The sequence below is a fragment of the Tinamus guttatus genome, unplaced genomic scaffold (assembly GCF_059628265.1).
Source record: "Tinamus guttatus ecotype Peru unplaced genomic scaffold, ASM5962826v1 Tinamus_guttatus_pri_ptg001150l, whole genome shotgun sequence".
NCBI lineage: Eukaryota > Metazoa > Chordata > Aves > Tinamiformes > Tinamidae > Tinamus > Tinamus guttatus.
The window spans coordinates 2028280-2051316 of record NW_028289684.1 but is presented as its reverse complement, the minus strand read 5'-3'; the positions used below and the strand labels follow the sequence as shown (position 1 = coordinate 2051316).

The following is a 23037-nucleotide window of genomic DNA, read 5'->3' as shown; positions in this document are numbered from 1 at the left end:
TTTGAAAGACACCGAAGGAAGAAAGGTACCACGTCCTGCGAGGGAAAAGAGGAGTTTGTGGTAGCTAGAACAACAACAACAAAAAAAAGGGCAATGGGGGGAGAGATGGTGGAGAAAATAAGGGACAGACATGTGTAGGTTTTAATTTTAGGATTTAATTGATAGCACTTTATAGCACTAAAATGGATTCGCTACCAGAGTTTAAAACTACTTTTTATTTCTTCTTTTTTTCTTTATTTTCTCAGTAAAGTCAAGACAAGTGTTCATTTTAGCCGCCTGGTGGACTGGTTCTTTGTGACACTTGTAATGCTTGGGATTACTGGGGCATAGAAAAGATTATGCAGTAATACATATTTTCCATTGACCTTGTTTAAAACTGGTTAATAAAAATAAGTTGTTAGCAGTAAGTGATGGCATCAATTTTGAGGAAGCCAAATAGATGCATTCCCTCTAATAACCATTAGCGGGGTGTGAAGGTGGAGTTTGGTGCAGAAGCCCCTGTCTCACCGTGCAGAGCAGCTCCAGAGCGCTGTGGTTCCTGCAGCCCTGCACCCTGGGGAGCCCCTGGCACACGCTCCCTGCACTTGTGTGCAGAACAGCAAAGCACAAGAGCACCACAGACCTGCTGCATTTCCCCTTTCATTCACTTTCTTTCCACATGATTATTCATTGAGTGGTCAGATCACTCAATGGGCAGACTAGGAGCCTGCATGGTTTTTAAGTGCATGCACGTTTTGCTCTGGCTTTCTGCTCTCCTCTGCCTTCCCAGGCTCGGGTTGGCAGGAGGCAGGCGCGGACCCCATGCAGACACCAGGATAGTCTCTAACGTCAGATTTATCCTGTTGCATGCTCAGTTCTGTGCATGTGCTTTGAAAATATCTGCTAAACTTGCACCAAGACACAGTCCCAAAGGAAGCTGGGGGAAAAGTAATTGGCTCTGATGATTTTCATGTAGAAGACTTTCTGGCAAAGCGTATTTTTTAAAAGGAAAAGCGACATTGTAAGAATGTGTGAGTATATGTAAATGTGTAGGTGCACCTTTGTTTAGCTCTTCAGCATGAGTTAAATGGCAGAATTCCTAAAGCCTTGCAGAAGATCAACATTAAATCCAGGATCAGAGCATGTCGTCTTTAGAGAGGTCACTGCTAATTCTCCTTTTACTGAGGTACTGCTTAAATATTCCCTGTGGGGTATATAAGAAAGTTACTGTATTTAATTACAGTCTTTTAACTAGTACAGGCAGCGATCACTGATTTACACTCCATGGCCTTAGCTAGCCTTGGAAAGACCTAGATGTCTTTCAGCAGCTTCTTAACCCAGTGTGGTGTGGAGGCAAGACTGCAAATCTGCTGTGTCCGGTGCGACAGTTTACACAGAAGATTGAAGACCCAACGGGTCTTTGCGCGACCAGGAGGAGACACTCGAGCTCGTTCACGTCTCAGGAGCAATTCTGTTGTGTGAGGACAGCACTCCAGCGAGGCCCTCGGAAGCTGCTTCAGGGCAGAATTACAGAGTCGAGAAGGTCCAGCCTGTTTCTGGTGGCCAAGCTGGAGCTTTTAGGGGCACTGCCTTGAGCTGCAGAAACATCCTCCCACCGAACAACTTTTATTTTGGCATTTCTAGGAAGTGCTGTGATGTCTGACTGTTGGTGAGGAAGGTCTGCTGTGATACCTAGATCAGAAGACAGCTGGTGACGGGCATCTGTGAATGCCTGGTACTGCTGCCCTGGGCGCAGAGCCCCCTTCCACAGAAATCCTTGTAAAGGCTTTGCCTTCGTTCTGAACTCCCTGACAGCCTGTTGATGGGGAAGCTGGTAGCTGAGCTGATAATAGCAACTACCATTCTTGACAGTTTGGGGGCTTTTAGATAAAACTCCTGATTGTAAGCAGGATTACAGTGGAAATCACTGTGAGAGGATTAAGCATGGAACCCCTGCAAAGCAGTTTGCCCTTGCGAGTGGCAGCTGAACTGAGGGGGACTATGGTCTTTGTTTAAATTCTCCTATTTGCTTGAAGGTATTTCAGCAAAACTTGCATCTTTGGGATAAATCTGATGCCACACTATTTTGCGATCTCATCATTTTATCCACTGTAAAGCTCTGGCCCAAACAGGTGTCTGCTACTGGGGAAGGAAGAAGAAACAATATTAAGTAAAATATTGATGTCTAAAGAAACATATCTTACTTTTGTGAAATGACCCTAACACAAAATAGCAAAGCAGGAATAGTCTTGGAAATAAGACTCGTTAGGTTAAATGTGAATATTTTGCAGTTTTTCTTATTGCCTTGGGGGAAGATCCTCAGTGAAAGGATGGACACCGTGGGTGGTTAACTGCTCAAACACAACCATTGGAAGCCTTGCAGCTGCCTAATGCTTTTAGTGTTCGGAATCACTAAAGCACTGGGGTAAAATACTACAGATTTGAGCGCTGGCATAACCTAGCTAATTTGTGCTCCTCTCTTTTCATGCTTTTTTGTTTCATAACACCCTCCAGCTAATCAATGAGACACCCAACTTGAGCCTGTCTATAAAAACTACGCCTAAGATGTGTGAGGTCTGATCTAGGGATGAGAGGAGAAAGCAGGAGCCAGGATTCCTGCCTTCTCTTCCTAGCTCTGCCACTGATTTGCTGGTCCTAACTGGTGTCGTTTAATATTGGTGCAGTCTTTGTAAAATTGAGGAAATTATCCCATCTTAAAAAATTACTAAATCTTAAAAAACTCAAGATATAGGATTTTCAAAGCCAGCTGGAAGGTTTGGGTGTCCAGTTCATATTTGATTTTAATGGAAATGTGTGTACAGATTTTTTTAATGTTTCTGACATTTTGTCATAACTCTTGCAAAGTATTTTGACATTTCATTTGAGCAATATTAAGTAGTCCTCAAGTTAATGTTATGTTGCCAGCGCTACCAAACGGAGGTGGTGGTTTATACCGAACGCTCTGCTCTCTGTTCCTCCGTAGCGCCGTCCATGCCCGAGTACGACACGGACTCCCCGCTGAATGAGACGGACACGACCATCACGGTCCTGCTGAAGCCTGCCCAGTCCCGGGGAGCGCCCGTCAGGTAGCATTTGGGTCTTTTTTTCCTCAGATTTCTCTCTCTCTCTTTTTTTCCCATACCAAGTTTTGCTCAGGCCTCTATCATTCTCATGTGATAACGCAGCAGCTGAAAGCATGCGCAGGCTGAAAGGCCAACTGCTGTTGATGCTGCCTTTCACAGGCTCTATTTATAAGCGCCTCCATCTGCTTGTCTCCTGCTGGGCACCCCGGGCAGGAAGGCTCATGGTGTTGTGAGGGGTTGTGACCCTTCCAGCGTCACTTCTGATGCCTCGGCAGTGCTGTCACTTCGATATGTGCAAGCATGTGTAGGGCAGTGTTTTGGGTTTAGTATTGCCATGCAAAGGCGAAGGAGGCTTCAGGTAAGTCCTTTCTTTGTAGCCAAAGAAGGAATGCCCAAAGCGCCTCGGGTAACAGCACTGGAACAAGTTGCCAGAGAGGTGATGGAGATGGACCTGAACACCTTGGAGATGTTCAGAAGACATAGGGACAGGGTTCTGGGCAGTGTGGTCCAGGTGACCCTGCTTGAGCAGAGGAGTTGGATTAGATGATCTCCAGAGGACCCTTTCAACCTCAGGCATTACAGAATCACTCTGTGACACAGAACATTGAGTGATCTTCAGAATTTTGCAGCTATGTTTCTACAGGTTGTGGGTCCAATGAGACTCCTCATGCTTTGGGTTATGGTCTAGCTGTTCCTCCTGCACTGTCTGTGGGATGAAACAGGAGCTAATGCAGAGTGGGTTAGTCTGGTCTCTGCAGCCAGTCTGAGAGTGAGACTTTGTTGGCTCCTCTGGCGAACAGTGTCCAGAGCAGAGGGCTTAAGGGCAGGAAACCGCACACCTACCCTTGGAGTGAATTGACGACCATGTGGAAAGTACTTCAAGCTTCTTCCTGAGTTGGGCCCATTCTTCCTGGTGACATGAGTGCTGCAGGAACGGGGCACTCGTCCACAGATCACTGCCTGACTGTGGAAATAATACAACTTATAGACACCTGTACTTCACTGTCATCTTTTGTCTAGGTGAATTTGTATGCTGTGAAAGGTACCGGCACAGAAAAATAAACATCCTGAGAGCCAGCACTGACAGCTGCCCTTAGCTGTCCCCAGCAAAAACTCCAGTTAGTCGTTTGTTCTGCTCATCTCTTCAGGAATTAGTTTAATTTTTGATTAAAAAAAAAAAAGCAACCTAGGAGCTTTGCAGAAGTATCCAGCAATCATTAGCTTCCAGTAGGCTCTTCAGACTTTTTGCTCAAGTTTTCAGAATAAACTGAAACAAGAATAAACCTTCTCGGTTTATTGAAATATGCTATGTCAATCAGTGATGCAACCTAAATCACAGATTTTCCCCCAAATTACTTTGATATTTTCAAGCAGAAAATCTGTTCTTCAAGACTTAGCACCATCCCATTTCTAGTTTGTTCTGCTTTAAAGTTTTACTCTAATGTCTGGTACTCCATATGAGCAAATTTAGGAGCCTATTTTCTAAGTCCTGTAGGGATGTTGTTCTGCCGGAAAGAGCAGTAAAATCACACATTTCTGTTTTGTTTCATTTCTTTATATAGGGGAACATTTCTGTATCTATCTTGTTTTACCACCTGCTGTCTGAAGAGTGTAGCTATTTTGTCTTTTTATTGAAAAGTCTTGCAATTTTTCTCAATTTACTACACTTTAACTACAACCAATGAATAATGTATTTTCTATCAAATAAGTCAATTATAAAAGCAAATCCATAACCATTTTTTATAAATTTTCAGTCTGATTTCTTTAATTGCAGTGTAGTCTACCATATACATATTTGCAGAAATGGCAATATTTAAATGCACATTCATGTGATCAGGTTACTACTGCAACGAGCCCATTCCATCGACCTTCAGAGGGATAAATGAAGCAGGGGGTGGCAGGGTGTCATCATTTTTTTTTTTCTCTTACCTTTATTTTTCATGGTACAACCCCCAGGGCTTGACTTCACATTTCCCTCAGAAAATAACTTCTAGATGTTCTTATATCAGTCTAAAGCCCCTGAACAGTGTTAGGATTGATTTGCTGAAGACTGCCATCCATCTTCAGTGGATTCAGAAGAAAGAAGAATGCGAGACTTCCCAATCTACATTCTTCAGCTCTTTCTTGAAAAAAAAATCCAGTGTGTTTTTTGGTTTGTTTGTTTGATTTTTTAGGACAGTTCTGCCTTTGAATCTGTTATTGTCAAGAGGGCTGAGTCAGGAATTCATAGATCATTCATGTATGACGTGTAGAGTTCTGTGTGAGAATTTATATCCCATTTGCTACATGAAAATGTTGCTATGGGGGATTTTATCTGCATGACATCCACTGAGCAGTTTGCAGTATGTTGGATATTTGAAAGCCCAGCTGGTTTATTAACATGTGATTGGTTGTATCAGTCTATCTAGACCACTAGAATGGAGAGCAAAATATGAAATCAGATTTCCAGTGCATGCATTAGTCTTGAGAATTTTGGCATTTACATAAGTGTCCACTTCAAACTTGATTTCCTTGTAGCTATGTTACTCTGGATATTGGAGCTGCTTTTTTTTTTCTTTCTTTCTTTTTTTCTTTTTTGTTTTCCTGGACACTGCAGAAGAAATTTGGGAAGAGTCTGTTATATCTTGAGAGTTTGAGCTTGATTTATGTAGACTGGAGGGCTTCTATCTTCTGACAGCTGTGTGGTGTGTGAAGAACCTGTGATGTTCTTGGTGGACTTGGCCAGCATGACCGGAGTGGTAGTTGGGTGTGCTATGTTGTGCTATGTTAAAAATGGTGCTTTTAGAATATAGGTATTCAGACTTTGCATGTGGCCTCATGCTCACATATATGCCTTGCAAGAAATAGGGCTAAGCGATTCTCGAGAAACATTCTCAGATAAGAGTCATTTATTTTCCAAATGTGGCTAAATGCATTTAATCACTTTGGTTGCAAGGAAAGGTGGGTTGTTGTATTAAAACATGTCTTAAAATACAGACAATATCCTCAATACAATACAATATTTTGTCCAAGAAATGCATTTAATCACTTTGGTTGCAAGGAAAGGTGGGTTCTTGTATTAAAACATATCTTGAAATACAGACAATATCCTCAATACAATACAATATTTTGTCCAAGAAACCTAGATGACCTAGGAGAATCTAGGAAAAGGTGATTTTAAATATTATGAATTTTCCAAATGTAAGTGTTTGGAAGCACTGAGTAAAAATGAAGCAAGTATTTTTGCATCAAGATCGTACAGTAACAAAAATTATTTCATAGGGACCAAGCCCCATAATGGAAGTATTTTGGGTTGCTATGATGCTAAACAAAAGAAAGTAAAGTTGTGTTATATAAGAGAATAGCTAGGAAGGAGGACAGTGTGTTTTTCTACTTTTGTGCTCAGGACTTTAGCTATTCCCCAAGTAAACCATCCTGTACAGTGTATCTGTGTGTTTATATTGCTGCATATAGAAGCAAATGAAGACTTCTTGTGATGTAGGAGTGTTCCTGTGATGAGTAATACTGCTTTTATTCTATATTAGAGAACTGACTTGATGCCGTGGTGGAGAGGGATGGGATGAACAGGAGCTGTTAGCTAGCAATTTTGGGGGGTTTGGTTGGTTTTACAGATAGTGGCTTTGGTTTTTTCCACCTAGGAGCTATCTGCTGAGTGGTGCTGCACGTTACATCTTCTTAGTGGGATTTTATTGCTATTGCATGAGTCTGTCTCAGGTTTTTATGTTGTTAATTAATTCATTAGTGTCAGGAGAGGGTAGCAATTTCTTAGTCTCAGACCTCCCACGCAGCATACCTTGTGCTTGAAAATGAAGACGGGAGTCAAAGATCAGTGAAACAATAGAAAAGGTTCCTATTTTGAAAGCTTCGGGGAGCTTAAAAAGTGATCACGTCCTTGGAGCATCACAAAGTTCAGTTGCATTGACAGGCGCGTTACAAATATCTAGAAATAAAAAATCCTGGCTGCCTTTTTTCTAAACTCAATAAGCAAATACGTGCATTGTGTGAATTGTCTCATTGATTAGAGGGAAACAGTCATCATATTAGATATATTAATTTGGTAGTATCTAATGAGGAATAAGATTATCCATCTAGGCTCCTGATAGTGTATATCTAATTATCTGTATTAATTAACGTCTCCCACATTATAGCCTAGGGATATTGTTCTGAATTCATTAGAGCTGCAAGGCATTCTGCCTTTAATGTAGGCAAGAAAACGATGGCAAATGAGCAAGAGTGACTTTCCACTTGAAGATAAAGCAGGGCTGCTTTTCCTTTAACAGCATGTGAATTTAAGAGGAAAAAAGACCTCAGGTGAGAGGTCGTTATTACACCCAAAAGGAACCCAACGTGGTTCCCCAGGAGCCCTTTGGGTGTTTTGAAGAATTTTTTTTTAGGTGTTGGCCCTGGGGTGTCAGGATTGGCTCCATTTGCGGTCCGCCCTCTGATCTGGTGCAATAAATCTGCTTGCTGCCCGCAGCAGCGTCCTGCTGGTGTGCGCACCCTGTCCCTTACATGTCCCCAAGCTGCCCCTGCGCGGGGTCCCCGCTGCGCCCACCGCCTGTTCCCAGGGAGCTTTGGCCCCAACTACAAACGGGAGAGGAAAGCCTTAAAATTTGCATGTGTTTGAATTATGATATTTAACAATCAAATAACAGATGGAGATGGTTATTGTGTGTCGAGCACCATTTTATTCGTTCACAGTGATGCTTTTGCTAACGTTTTTAGTCTGTTTTATGAAGGCTTGAGGATACTGATTTTGAGGGAGGGAGGTTTTTTTTGTATAAATCCTATTTTGTCTGTGTGAAGTGTCAGATTAAATTCCAGCAATCAAAAGGTTAATGAAGTCTGAACTCTAAGCTGAAAATCACAAATTGCGGGCCATTTTCTCACATTAAGCTGTCAACTGGTAAGATGGGGGGAATGGGAGAAAATAGCCCTGGTTGCCAATTTGAGAACTTCTTTATTTGCTTCACAGCTTCCAAAGCCAAAATGCCCCTTTCTTGTTATCCCAGAACAATAACAGCAAGCTGTGTAGGACATACCAAGAATTAGAAACTCTGATGCCAAGCATCGCTCTGCCTGTGATAGTCTCTGGATTGGACGCTTGCATGGGATGAATTGGGCTCAGCCATGGTCTCCGTGAGCTGCTCATGAGGAGGAGCTTGGCCTTCTTAAGGGACATGGACCATGGAGGAAGCTTTACCAAACGGAAGCATCACCTTCAGATACTTGACATGAGCTGGGCATGAGCGTGGGCGCTAATTCCCGGTAAATGTCCCCAGCTGGGAAGCGGCACAGACGCTCTCGGCAGCGAGCAGCCTGCAGCAGGAGCGGGGCTGAGGAGTGCACAGGGCAAGTGGCTCTTTTCTGCTGCACGTGGCAAGCAGTGTCTACGCTAGCAGGTGCCCCTCAATGGTGTATAATAGCACAGAAATGCAATGAAAGGGAAGATGAGTAAGCCGCGCTTTGCTCTTGCAGACTAAGGCATTTCAGGATTTAATTATACTACAGGTATATAAATTCCGGAAACATGTTAATGCTCCCGTGATTAAAATTATAGAGGGCCTAATTGAAAAAGCATAAACTGAATTGAAGAATTCCTAATTATAGTTTGCTTTGAGGTGTTAATTTCCTCCATAATGAATGCATAATTTCTTGGAGCTCGAAAAGGGGGCTGCTGCAGCAGCGCGTGGGTTGCAGATGGAACGAAGGGATTATCATAAACGGAGCCAGACAATTCCGAAGAGGAAACCTCTGCAGCCATGCTGCTATTTTGTCTCTCTGTAATTTCAGTTCTCCTTGCGCAGCGCTTTTCCAAAGCAAAAGGCAGAGCGTGAAGGCGGTGGGAGCTGAGATGCTTACTGTGCATAAGGAAGGGGGAATGGGGCGGCTTTAATCAAAAGTAGTCCTGGTGCAAAAGTGGAGGGAGAAAGGCAGAGAACATTTTTCTACTGGAAAGGTCAACAAACCAAGTGGAAATAGGAGAGGGCAATTCTGCTTTCCCTGGGTGCCCACCTTAGGAGATTCCTTCGTATACTCCAGGTGTTGATATGCTGATGCAGGTAGAGCTTTTTCTTTCCAAAGGACATACTCTTTGCCTCTTGTTTGCTCATGCTTAGCCTTGAAGGGAGTTGGCCAAGCACAGGATTACGGGATACAACCTGCTGACATACAACTTCCCCATCTGCCCCATTTCCAGCACGGTGGAAGAGCTGTTTGTGAGCAGTGGCAGAGTAGATGAGATTGGACTAGAGAAGGCGCTTTGCCCTGCCCTCTCCTCAGGATGTTCCTTCTCCCCTTCCTCAGCATCAGCTCACTTGTATTCCTGGGCAGGAACAGGGAAGAGTTATATACCTGTACCTGGGCATGAGGTGCCCAGAACAGGGGGGAAGATTTGGTTGATATTTCTGCAGCCTCAGGTGCTCAATATTGGTATTTTCTCTCAAAAGAGCTCATCTTCCCTGCTGTACCTTGATGATATAACTGTGAGTAGAGTATTATCTGACCATATTGGCCCTATCCAGGAATGAAGGTTCTCCTAGGGTTTGAAAGAGAGCTCATTGCCCTCTATTTAAGTCTTTTCTTAACCTTTTAGTTAAAAATGTATTTTTCTGATGTTCTCTTCTATAAAAAGACAACAGATTCTTGCTTCCCCTCCACAGTCCAGTAGCTATGGCTCTGTGAAGGAACTAGAAGAGTTTAGAGTGCAAACCAAGGTTGTTTCTCCATGCAAGTGAGCTCCTTTAATGGAAGCTAGTGGAAATGGCTGTATCTAATGAGACTGAGAATATATCCTAGTATAGACACCCTTGTCCAGCGGTGGACTCCTCTGTGGAGTGCCCTGCATAGGAACTTCTTCACTGTGAGGATGACGGAGCCTGGAACAGGCTGCCCAGAGAGGTGGTGGAGTCTCCTTCTCTGGAGATCTTCAAACCTGCCTGGATGCCACCCTGTGCCTTGTACTCCAGGAGCAGGGTGGGTTGGATCTCCAGAGGTGCCTTCCAACCTCAACCATTCTGTGATTCTGTGATAACTGTGATTGCTCTGCGCTCTCCTCGTTCCACAGCTTGCTGAGGGACCCCTTTAGTTCCTCTTGTCCTTGAAACTTTCCCTTGGTTTTAAAACAAACCAGTGACCACTGAGGATGACAACAAGACCTTGGTCAACAGCCTCTGTTTAATGCTAAGTGACATTAACACAAAAGGGTGTTTTTTTTTTTCTTCTTTCTTTCTTTTTGTAGATCAAACAGAGGGCAGGTGGTTCAGAAGGGAAAAAACACCTCCAAAGCCACTAGCATTAGCTCCTGTTGTTGTAAAAGCCATATCTGTCTGCACTCATTATCTTTAATCCGCCAGCACAAAATAACGTAGAGCTGGAAAGATAGGGTTTGGGCCCATTCCACTGGGGAACAGCAGCTATTTTGTCTAATCTGTGTTGCAAGCCAGGTCAGGCTTATGGAGATGGTTGAGATAATGGAGCGTAGAGCTTTGCGGTGCCCTCTGGTTCTTTTTTTCTTCTTCTTCTTTTTTTGTTTATATTCCCAAGGAGATTAAACAGAGAGAATTTAAGACATTTAAAGGAATGATGCCTATATAACATGGGTGAATAAGAGCTGTGGTAGTGCGCACATGATTGGAGGATGTAAGGAAGGCAAAACAACAAGTGTAGATAACATCTTCTATTAGACTGAGTTAGAAAAAACGGACTTTTAAGTACTCAAATCCCTCTTTTGGTCAATAAATACTGTCTCCCAATTCAGTTGACTTTGGGGCAGCTTCTTTCATTTTCTGGAAGTTGTCACATTTGTTTGCTTTGCACAGATGCTGCTGTGGTTACTAGGTTTTCTCAGAACTATATGGACATAGTTGCATTTCTGGATTTCTTCAGATATCTGCTCATCCTTGATTAAAATTCACTCTAACAAGTTACAGCAAATGAAGCAAAATGGGAGGTTGGAAGGATCGATTTGAGCCATACAAATACATGCATACACACACACGCACATATAGCTGTTTGTTTATACTATTGCTGTTCCAAAAGATGAAGAAAAATCACTATTATAAGCTTTATTTTTGTAAATGTCTTCTAGATGGGAAGAAGCTGATTTATTTAGATGTTGTCGTGGATGGCAGTGCTGATGCTGGTATCCAGCACAGGCTGGTTTTTGAATCTTGAAAATTGCCAAACACATTCTGAAAGACCTCTTTTATTCAGTATGTTCTGCCTACAAGATGTTTACTGAGGGCTAACCTTAGCTTCATATTGCATTTTGTGTGGAGCTGGTCCACACCTTTATGGAGGTTATGATAATCTAATTGAGTTTAAATGGGTTTAAAATCAATCCCTAAATAGAGAGGAAAATCACAGAGCAGTGTATTGAGACCCTGTATCTACTCTTGCTGTCCTAGGTGGCTGTAAACTCGGTTCATGATGTTTTGTGGATTAGATAAATTTTTGTGCTTCCATCCCTATCATATTTCATCAGATTTTCAAGGAGGAGAAAACATATGCCTGGATCCTGAAGTGTTACCAGATCACAAAAGCATATCCAATGCCTGGATCCCCTGTTTTTCTGAGCGCCTTTGGTCTGGAACTGCCATGAGATTTACTTCTTGTGGGTGGTAGTACTTTGTTTTTTACTGCCTAGGTGGCAGAAGTCAGAGGTTTAGTTAGATACCTTGAAGAGACAGAAGATAAAGATGTTGCTACTACTCTTCTGTCTCAGCCTCTGTCACTGAAATCAGCTTGGCCATAAAATAAGCATGTGCCTGTTCAGCAGCTAATTTAAATTCTCAATTTGAGTATGAGGCAACATATCAAACTCTCTCCCTTCCAGGATCCTGGGAGATGGTTCCATGTTGTAGGATAAAGTCAGGAATTATATACAGGACGTATACACACATATATTGAAAGTGGTTCAACCAAATTTAATGGGGCACAAGTTAAATGGAAGAGCAGAGGAAAAAAATACCAAGTGTAACTATCTGTAGCCTGGATTCTTCAATTTCTTTTCATTCATCTTGAAAAAGGGAAGTTGGACTGTTTGGGATTGGGGTTCCCATGTTTTGATAACATCCAGGGAGACAGTTGGTGGGTGCATTTGAAAAGGACAGGCCTGGCATCTGGTGACTGAAGCTGAATCTGTTTTTTTGCCATTTGTTCAAGTGGGGAATCAGTATTTGGTGCCTGAGGTTTCTTGGTGTTGCTTGGCGGAGATGTGAACTTTTCTGATATTCTCAGGATATGCCCATAGTCTTAAAAGCATGAATCTCTAGTATTTTTGCAACCTGAAGAGGAGGAAAAACGCCGACATGATAGTTAGCCCTTCCAGTTAACATACCTTTGATTCTCAACATAGGCAATCGTTGCCTTTGAACCAGACAGAAGAAAATCCTCTTCTCTAAGGGCTGGCTACAAACCCTGCTCACAACCAGCCAGTCAGATCATGCACTGTGAGATCAGGCTTTGCTAATTGCCACTTATTTTTCTTCCCCAAGGGGAAAATATTATTGGAAATAATAAGCATCTGATAACGTATTGATGTATTAAATATTAAAGTTAAACAGAAATCTATTAAATCTTAAATGGATACGGTGCGTTCAAGGAATTCCAGATACCAAAATGGGTCAAGTGGGAATACTAAACTGCTGAAGGATTGTTTCTTCTAAGCTTTAACAGGTTAAGCAAGGAGAGCAGCGTAAGGTCAGGAAGACATTTTATTCCTTTTCCCAAGGTCTCATTATCAGGGATAATAGTGCAGATTTCACCTTGTTGGGAAGTACCATGTCAGGGTGCTCAAGCATGCTGGTGAGTTGTTGGAGCCACTGTGGAAAGCTCTGGAACGGCTTTCCCTCTCCATCCTATACCCAAAACTGTATTTCTGCCTCCTTGCATCATGCTGCAAAATCAAGAGCAGGGATGGAGACATTGGAAAGCGCCCGGGGATCTCTCAGCATCTGGGAAACAGGACTGCGATTTGAAACGTTGCTTATCCACGCTTGTGCTTTCACACTGAGTAGCGAACTCATAAGTTATAAGAGTACCTCATAGATGATGATAAGAGCACATTGCTTCCTGTGCGGACACGTGTGCTGTGGTGACCAGTTTGACTGGTGGTTTTTGTCAGTGATTTAGAATGGAGCTGTCAAAAACTTGAAACAACTTCTATTAGAGTCACGGGGTTTTGCGTATAGGCAGCCTGTGAAGCTGATCAGGGAGCCCAGCAGGGCGCCGGGCACTGGGCCAGGAGCCCGTTTGCCGATGTCCCAGCAGCAACGTCGGGAGAGGGCAGCTCTCTGCGCGCGGGGAGCAGGGACGGCCGGCAGCACCGACGAGCTCCGTTCCTCACCTCTCCTTGCAGTTTGCTGGTGCTGGGCTCTGCCATCTGCTATCACGAGCTTTCCCGTGCTGCTTTCGTAGTCTCTTGCAGTATAATTTCAATACGTGACATCGAAACAGTGTTTTATCCATCTGGGCATCTTGAGCTGATGTGCTGACTCCCGCTATGCGAGCGGTGTTGGCCGATCCTGGCTGCGAGCCGTAGCTTTGAAGCTGGGAGAGGAGATGCCCAGGAGATCCTTGCTGCTGCCTCCTGCTAGCCAGAAGAAAAGCTAATAAAATACCTGGGATAGCTCCTCTGTATGCCCCCCACCTGCACTTTTTTTCCCCTCTATTCTTTGTAATGCTTTTTGGAAGCTCTTTTTCTTAGTTGTAATCGTGCTGCTGCATGCCATGAAACTGTGAATTGTACAGGTTTGGAAAGGCTGACCCTGCTCAGTGTCGGCGTGGGGATGTGTCTGCAGCTGAAGCAGGCTAAAGCAAGCACATCATCCTCACTGCGCCCAACTGCAGCCTTCGGGGGTCGTGAGGCATCGAGTGAAGTTGTCTTCTGAAACAGCTGAATTGCTTTGACTCTTGAGAATTGTTGCACTAATGCAGATGTTCTGGCCAAACTTCAAGGTGGTAATTTTATGCTTGCTACTCAGGATAAACTCCCAAGAGTTTTATTTTGGTGTCGGGTCATTGCCTTTGTCTCTGCCTCAAAGAAGAGATGTGCAGTGATGGTAATCGTCATGGAGGCCGTCACAGGTGTCCAGGCACTTGCCATGCCTAGCAGTACTTGACGATTGAAGCTGGAGAAGCTGATAGCTGAAAATGACCTAGAGGCAGTTCAAGAATATTCTACTTCCCAGTAAAACATGAGAGAAAAACAACCTGAAAAACAGAGATATCAGTGATATGGTAAGAGTTTGAGTACTAGCTGGAATCCTGCCCTTCTAGAGGGAGCAGGCAGACTGGAATCTGGATCACACTGTGAGAGGGCAACATGCAGAATAATCATTTGGGAAGGCAACAGCTTCCCAGAGTGCTGAGCTTCAGGCCGGAATAGTCTCTGGCAGTGGCCCCTCTTTTGGCTCTTGACCACTACCTTTGAGCGGCACTTGACCACCACCAAATGACTGAGACTCTGAAGCAAGAGGGAGGTGAGCAGTGAAGGACACCGAGTCCAGCAGGTAAAGCCAAGAGAGATGGGTGCTGTAGAAATCACTCTGAGCAAGGACAGTGCCAGCCATAAAGGAAAACCCACCGAGAAAGGCAAGCAGTCACTCTTCAGAGTTTCTGCGCTCCTTAAGAGGAGGGAACAGTGACAGCACTGCTAGCTCAGATATTTTTTTTCACAGAAAAAAAGAGGCAGCATTTGAGCAGGAGATTAATAGAGACTTAACTTGCACGTGATTGGAACGTCTGTTCTACTTTGGTTGAATGCTCGTGAACGTCCCATTGTGCTTCCAGAAGCACCTCAAGTTATTTCAAAAGATGAAACATCAGAAGTAAAAATCATCAGTAAGATTTCCTGACATTAAAATGGTGAGTTATCCCCACAACAAGAAGAGTATGAGTTAAAGGCTAAGCAGGAAAGCTACAAGTGAAAGAATACAAATAAAAGAGTATCTGCTCTTAGGTTATGTATGTATCAGAGCTCTTGCACATTGTAAAAAAGGGTAGGTGTATTGGAAGAGCAGGTGATCAGAGCAGTCCAGGAAGACTCTGAGAAGGTCTTAAAAGATAATAGCTTCTCTATGTATAGAAAGAATTTATTTATCTGGGTTATTGCTTAAAGTGGGATATTGAAGAAATTAGGTTGCTTTGGGGACATTGTGGGGACGGGGAGATGGGTAGCAGGAACTCCTTGCTTCTGGGTAGGCTGGAAGGAGTTATATGTATATAAAAAAGAAATATGTTCTACTATCAGCAAAGGGAGGCATTTATGAGGGGATAAAACTGAAACCAACCTTTTCTTCAGATAGAAGGCATGTGGCCAATGCCCTTAAAACAAAAGTGACAAGTGTGCGTGTGTTATTTGGAAAGGCTGCCGTTGTTCGTCCAGCTAGTTGCTGGGTTGTTGCTGTTCAGAGCTTGCACTTCCTTTTGAATTAATTGTAAAATTTGTTTTGTTTTTGAGGATATGGAATATACTAGTTATGCTATAGTGAGCATTTTGCTTACAATAAAACAGGAGAGGAACATGACCTGGCCATTGGCAGGTTTGGAAAGAGCAGGCACTGCTTGGGTGTCCTTGGAACATTTATCTAGGAAAAAAGGGTCAGTGAACGTTGTCCCCTCTTCTGAAGAAGACTTCCTCTGAGTGGTGGGTTTTGTTATCTAGGTGAGCAAACCTGCAACAGAGAATGAAGCCGTGCAAGTGCTTCTTCTCAGAAATGCCCTTTCTCCTCAAACACATCAAAAAACAACTTCTCACCTAAAGCCTTGCAGGTGAATGCTGACTCTCAGGAAATTCAGTGATTGTAGATATTCTTTTCATTGCTCAACAAATTTGGATTCCTTGCAACCTTCTTGAGCCTGAAAAAATAGTCTAGAAATAGCAAGAATCACTATTACATATCTTAGAGGCCCCAAATTTAGCAATTTTCCTTCCTTGCAGAAGGATTAACATTTCATAGAACTGGGGAGACTCTGAAGAGTTGTCATTTACTGAAAAAAAGCAAATTGCAAGAGATGTAAAGGCAGCAGCTCAGTGTATAAGGCTTGGTTTTACTGTTCGAGGTTAGGAGGAAATTTGCCATCAGGAATTAGTATTACAGAACTCCTTATCCTGGGATATGACCCCAAAATTGTTGAAAGAAACATCTAAAAAAAGTGACATTCTTAGAAGTTAAGAGATCTTGTTTGTTGAAACTGATTCTTGCACCCTGAAACATATTTTTCAAAAGGCATCTGACACTGTTGTGAGCTGCTGATGCTTTCCTCTAGCACAATCACCTTTTTGAGCAAACAATCTGTAATTTGGTAGCAGAAAGAGAAAACAAATGTATTCCAATATGCAGTAAAAGGAAAAAAAAATGTTATAAGTTGTATATTTTATATGGTACCTCCTTTTCCCAAAGTATGACATCATTGTGAATAACTACAGATGGGACAAGAGGAAATGGCCTCAAGTTTTGCTGGGGAGGTTCAAGTTAGACATTGGGAAGAATTTCTGCATGGAAAGAGGAGTCAAGCGTTAGAACAGGCTGCCTGGGGAAGTGGTGGATCCCCGTCCTTGGCAGTGTTCAGGAAACGTGGAGACAAGGCACTTAGGGACATGGTTTAGCAGCTGTGGTGTGAAGGGTTTACGGTTAGACCTGATGATCTTAAAGGCCTTTTCCAGCCGTGTTTCTGTGATTCTGTGATTGCAATCTATTTGGACTTTCACAAAGTTCTGCATTGATTAACTCCACTGAACCAACAGAGTGAGTGTTCAGTGTCTTGCCCATGGAGCACCACTGAGTTGTAACTGTGTCTGCACTGCTCCAAGAGCAGTATTGGCTGCGATGCCCCAGAAGTGTTTTTATTGCTTTTGCTTTTGTCATTGCAAAGTTGATGTCTAGGGCTCTTGAGGTTCTAACCTTGCCTTCCTCTCTGCCTCCTCTTCCTCCTAGTGTCTATCAACTCGTTGTCAAGGAAGAGAAGCCGCAGAAAGCCCGGAGAGCTGCAGACATCGTTGAGTGCTTCTCCGTGCCGGTGAGCTACAAGAACGCCTCCAGCCTGGACTCCCCCCACTACTTTGCAGCTGAACTGAAGCCCATCAACCTGCCCGTCACGCAGCCGTTCACGGTGGGCGACAACAAAACCTACAACGGCTACTGGAACGCTCCCCTCTCGCCCCTGAAAAGCTACAGCATATACTTCCAAGCTCTTAGCAAAGCCAATGGAGTAAGTGCAGAGAAAGTTAAGTTGGATCTGTATGTATGGCCCACCTCTGTCTGTCCTTCACACCTTTCTCTTCCCCTCTCCATGAGATGCCAGCTTATCTCTTCTTCATCATAATCTTCTTGCAGAAATTTGGTGAAATCTTAAGCTTGCCTCTACTTGTCCTTCACTCATATCTCTCCCTGATGCTTGGATCCAATGGGAAACCCATAGAGGGACTAGATGATGTAAAGGCACATGTTGGGTTACTGTCCCATGGTTTACAAAGTGGATTGCTAAGAATTTACTTTTTATTACTTTTTTTCCTTGCAGTTGCATTAAAATTGGTGTGGGGACTATTGTTACATCTTGGCAGTCATGAATTCCAGTGCTTGCTGTTTTGGAGGAGATGTTAGGGGAGCTGCCCAAATGCTATAATATTGGTCTACTTTATTGACTTGCATTTACTCACATCATAATTTAGCAATTATGGTTGGGATTTTTAGTTTGAATACTGTGTAAGTTAGGCAGTGGAGGGGACAATGTGCATTTCTGTCTTGTCTCCTTTTGGATATCCTGGACTGTACTTTTTAAAATATTTTCTCTGTGATACTAAGTTTAAAATGGAGACAGGCAACTGAGTCTTCCCCGTTCTCAGACTCAAATGTCTTATGTGTCATCCATGACAGTCATAGGAAAAGTAAAGGCCTCTTCCATTTTTCCCTTTCCAGGCTAAAATCGTTTGTGACTTTCTTTTAACTTGGCTGTTACAGTCTTGTTCAGCTAACAGCGAAGAGGTGAGACCCAGCCTGAGTGGTGATTTACCTTATTCCCTTCCTAACCTTTGGCTCCCCTAATTGTTTTTCACTATCATATATGACACGATCTGATTTGGCATTCCGGCCTCATGAAAAATCTTACAGCATTAATGTGCAGTCAAGAACATGGACAGTTGTGGGAGTTCTTAGCACCTTTGCCAGTGCCTTTATGAATCCAACTTTTACTTGGCAAAGTTTTTCAAGACAGTTTTGCTCTGAAAGAGCAAATTTAGAAGAAGCAATGAGAGGTGAAAGGTGCCATAGGCTTTGCTCTCCACTTGGAATAGAGTCTTCTGCACCGAAAAGACAGTGTATTACAGGGGACTGCACGTTGTTTAGCAGGCGAGCAGTGCTAATGCATGTCCACGATGAGTCTTACTTGCTCAGTGCCTCCATTCATCACTGTTCTCCAGCAGATTCTCTGCTGTGGGGCTGATGAAAACAGATCTCTTCCTTACGGTGCCATTTTTCACCTTGGTTCTCTTGCTAGTCAATGCAGGTTCCTTCCAATACTACTCAATTAATTCAATTTTAGATTTACCTTTATAAAGGAAATTGTGAAATATGTGCATGTGTCTGTCTGTGTCTAGTTAGTTCCCCCTCATGTGCTAGTTAGTTGCTGCTGAATGGATCCCCAGGGAAGGAAAGCTTTATTTGCTCAAGTACAATATAATGTACTGTAAATGAGCAGAATAAATGGAATTGTAGGCTTCACCTGGCAATCTGGATTAAGGCAGCAATCATGTGCAGTTCCTGCTTTTTTCTGGACCTCTGTATCTGGTAATTCCATTGTGATCTGTATATGCAAGGTCACAGGGATGCAGAAAGCTTTGCAAATTTGCTTTGCAAATACTTAAAAGAAATTAAGAGCAGTTAGTAAATGGCCTGCAAAGCAGTTAGACTGTGTGGTGGGAGAGGTCCGGGTCATTGCCAATGTCCTGAGTCGCTGCAGTGGCAGAGAACTCATATAAATTCCCAAATTACCAGTGGATACGGAGTGTGCTCCATCTGTTACAGATAAAAGCAAACTGCAGACGAGAAGTCCAGGAGTCCTTGCCAGTCTGAGCTGGAAAAATTGTGGGTTTCTATCATCTGGGCCATTCCATAATTTTCAATTACAGGCAGAAATGATTATTTTTTTTGCTTACAAGGTCTGGACTTGCAAGCATAAAGAATCCAAGGAGCCTGTATGCAACAGGATACGGCTTGTGAATACAGGGAAAAGAAATACTTAGCAGATAAAACAAATTCTTTCTGAGCGAGCAGTTGCCTCTTGTGTTAATAATTTGTATAGTTACGGCATATGGTTATGTTTCCTTAAAGTGCAGTTTAGCTGATAGGTACAGGAACAAACAGAGAGAAAATATAACAGGGCACCATCTGCTGGGTGCAGGTCCAAGAGTGAAATTTGGCTCCTCAGCTGAATAAATGTGATACTTTTTGTTTCACAATGAAATCCTTATGTCCTGCATTTCAAACATTAGGGTCTGATTTGCATCCAGTCTTTTACAGCAGTAAATAATGAGTTTTGTTTTGTTCCCAGAATTGTTTGCAGGTATAATCTGTATTTAGAGCTCTGGGTAGACACTTGGATCTGCAAATTGAGCAGTTTTGACTGCAGTCTTCACAGAGCCTGCAAACAGGGCTGCAATGTGGCATTTCTGATAGTGCACGTCTGCAGAAATGTTGAAACACTAACGTTTGGCAGCATTAAAATACAGCCTTGTGTTCCCTTGCATATTAAAACCTTTTTAATAGACTGTTGCCACTCATATTTTAACTAGGATATTCTGCAGTCACATTAAGCACTGGGAGTTTTGGAATGATGAAACTTCTTTTCACACCTGCAGTGGAACCTGCAATGAGAAAGCTCCACGCAGTGAACCACAGCATCTTTTGGAAATGCAGGACTCCAGAGAGGAGTAATTTGAAGGAACATTCTGTGTTTGCTCAGAAAGCCTGATGAGGAGGAGGCGCCCGTGGCTGCGGCGTTCCCGCGTTGTTCCCGTGCCTCTGTGCGTGGAGGGCTGTGCTCGCTCCGCGCTCCCGTCTGCTCTCTAGCCATTAGCCCTGATTGTTGCGTTGAAGGGAACATAATTAACAGCTGGGTGCAGAACAAGTGTGGCAAATTGCTGCAAAATCAGATTGCGAGCCTCGCTGCCTTCTCTGTGCAACGCTGTGTCTGCCGGCGCGAGGCTGAGGGAGCTGCCGCTCGCTCAATTCGCCTGTTCTCTGGACCCTCGCGGGAAATCTGGTCAACGCGGCATCGCTTCCAGCGAAGGGAGTAAATAGCACACGTGCAGCAACATTGTTTTGGGCTCTGCCACACAAAAGCCTTCCAAATTGTGCCCGCTTCCCTCCTAGGGCTTGTCGAGAGCCAGATGCTGAGCTGAATGTGTCAAGAGTTTGAAGTAAGAGCGGGGAGAAAATTAAAAAGCAAAAAAAAAAAAAAAAAAAAAAAAAAAGAAGCGAAGAAAGCAGAACCTCCAGGTTTTGTGTGGGTGAGAAGCACAATTAGAGACTGTGGTTTTGTTAGAGAGAGGTGGTGCAAAAAGTGACATAAAAAGAACAGGCTTCTCTAGGTGCCCTGGCAAAATCTCCACGCGTGCTGCTGCTGCCGCTCACGTAGTTACCTGGATTTGCTGTTTGTCCTGGTGCTACCGGCAACATTGGCTGTCTGACCCGGTGGGATGTTCACCTTGTCCAAAAACTGAGCCCCTTCGCAGCACCCTTCTCTGCAACGTCCTCCTGCCCCTGCAAGGTGAGGCTGGTGCGAGACGGCAGCGTCCTGGCTAATAACCAGAGTTAAGTGCTGAGGGGTTTATTGCTCCGCGGTTCTTCCCCCCGGTCATCGCGGGTGACAGTCCCTGAGCAGCGATCCAGCAAACTCATTCAGCCAGGGAGGATTCTCCAGTTGCTGTGAAACCTGCCTGAATTTTAAGTAGTGCAGAAACGAGAGCTTCCTGGAAATCCTTCCTGCAGTTGTTGAGTTTTACTCCTCTGAGTCAAACTGAGATCCGTAGCAGCGCAGTTGCAATCAATAATTCTTGGCCGTTTTCCCTCTAATGTGGAACAGCCCTTGCAGTGCAGCTGGGCGGTGTGGAAGCGCTGCCCGCTGCTCGTGCAGCCTGCTGGTCCAGCAGGTGAGTGTTGCTTTCAGACCAGGAGGGTGGAAATAGCATCGCTGTAATCAATGAGAACAGTATTTTCAAAGAAATGATAAGACTCTCCAGAGTTTCTCAGCGCTTTTTTTCTTTTCTCTCTCTCTAATGACTTGTACTCATGCACAACTATGCAGTTCATTAGTAGCAGGGGACTTGAGGCTGAGTTTCTAGATGCTTCTCACAATACAGAACATCCTTCTAAGAGACTCTGGGCGTATGTTTGGAGCTGGCAACACTTAAGGTGAGATTCATACCTGTGGGAGATGGCCCACACAAAGTGTGTGAGATACTTGAATCCAGCACAAGCCCTGTTCTGGGAACTTGAGTAGTATCTAGATGCCTACACTGCTTCTACAAACAGCTTTGAGAAGCTCTATATTCATCAGGTTTTCAGGTGTACAGTTTTGTCCACTGACGCTTATTCTTCTGAGATACATTTTGGAGCTCCTGGAACAAAAATACAGCAGCTGTGGAAACACCAAGTTCTTTGTAAGCCCTTGTGTTCATGTCTGCTTGGTGGTCCTGGGCCAAAGTATGTTAAACCAGGTACCCAAAACAGCTGGTGTTGGAAAGTCAGCGTAAGGGGTTGGCTTAGTCCTCTAGGAGAACAAGCCATTTTCTTAAACCTGCAATAGAAATTACAGGGGGCTCCATGGATGCTGCCGAACCACACACAAGATGAATTTTAAATACAGCAAACAGTTGCCTTAAGTGAGATCGCATGGACATGGCCTAGTGCTCCCCCAAATTTCAACAAGATTTGTTAAGGACAAAACACAAATATTAATTTCTTAGGCGCTCAGCTGAGAAGGGCAGTGGTTTGGCTTTGGTAGGAAACGTTGCCTGCAAGTGTGTTCATCCTTGGGACACGGGGTGCTAACGGTGGTGCTCGAAACAGAGCAGGAGGTTGGTGATTACGTGATTACGTGTCTGCATCATCCATGCGGCAGCAAAAGTGCAAACTGCTGTGTCCAGTTTGAGCTCCTTGATAAACTGCCTGTTACGGGCCAGCCTGGAGCAGCCCGCGCAGGGGACGGCACCGCGGTGCTCGCCCTGGCAGTGGTGAAGGAAGGAAAAAACCCGGTGTGGAAACGGATGGATGGGAGCGCTCGCTTCTCCTGTTGTGCATACTCTGGAAGCAGCAAGCTGTCATTTTGAAGGGAAAAAAAGCATCACTTGCCCTTTTATCTTGTGAAGATGCAGCTGTCACATAAACATATGTGCTGCTGCCCCTTCCACAGAGAATTGTTTCTGCCCAAACACTCCACGATGGAGGAGGACCAGTCCCCCCGGGCGTGCTTCAGGGAAAGGTGCTTTGGGGAACCTCAATGAATATAGGCAGGATCAGCTCCCTTGCTTTGGAAAGAACAACCTATACTCAGAGAATGCTAAAACATCACAGGCAAAATTGCAGAGAATTCAGAGGTCGGCGCTCCAGGAGGAGCCCAGAAGGGACAATCGGGGGTCCGAAATTTGGGGATATTATTTTTGTTTTTCTAAAGCTTTTTTTTTAATCCCTTTATTTCACATTTTTCTTGCAATTGCCCTAAGACACCTGGATTATAATTGAGAATGAACTGTATTATTTATTCCTTTTTTACTGTTGCCTAAACAGAAGCATCTTCGTTTACTGTGAACAAGTAAACACACTGCCTGAATGAAGACTAGTATTTTTCAGAAAACAGGTGTGGTTGTCAGAAAATTGCTTCACTGTTTTGAGGGGAAAAAAAAAAATCTGTATTTGTTTATTCTGTTTGCTGGCAGAAGAGTTCAGGCAAACTCAAAATATGAACAAAACCCCCT

General features: G+C 43.7%; 1 protein-coding gene across 1 annotated transcript in view; it reads left to right on the top strand.

Annotated features, from left to right (window-relative positions):
• The window catches only part of PTPRT (protein tyrosine phosphatase receptor type T), a 396902-nt gene that overhangs the window by 292639 nt on the left and 81226 nt on the right, over positions 1–23037 (top strand). Inside the window, exons 11-12 of the mRNA XM_088538697.1 lie at positions 2963–3065; positions 17003–17276. Coding sequence (XP_088394823.1) covers positions 2963–3065; positions 17003–17276 — 377 coding nt within the window. The remainder of the gene's footprint in view (positions 1–2962; positions 3066–17002; positions 17277–23037) is intronic.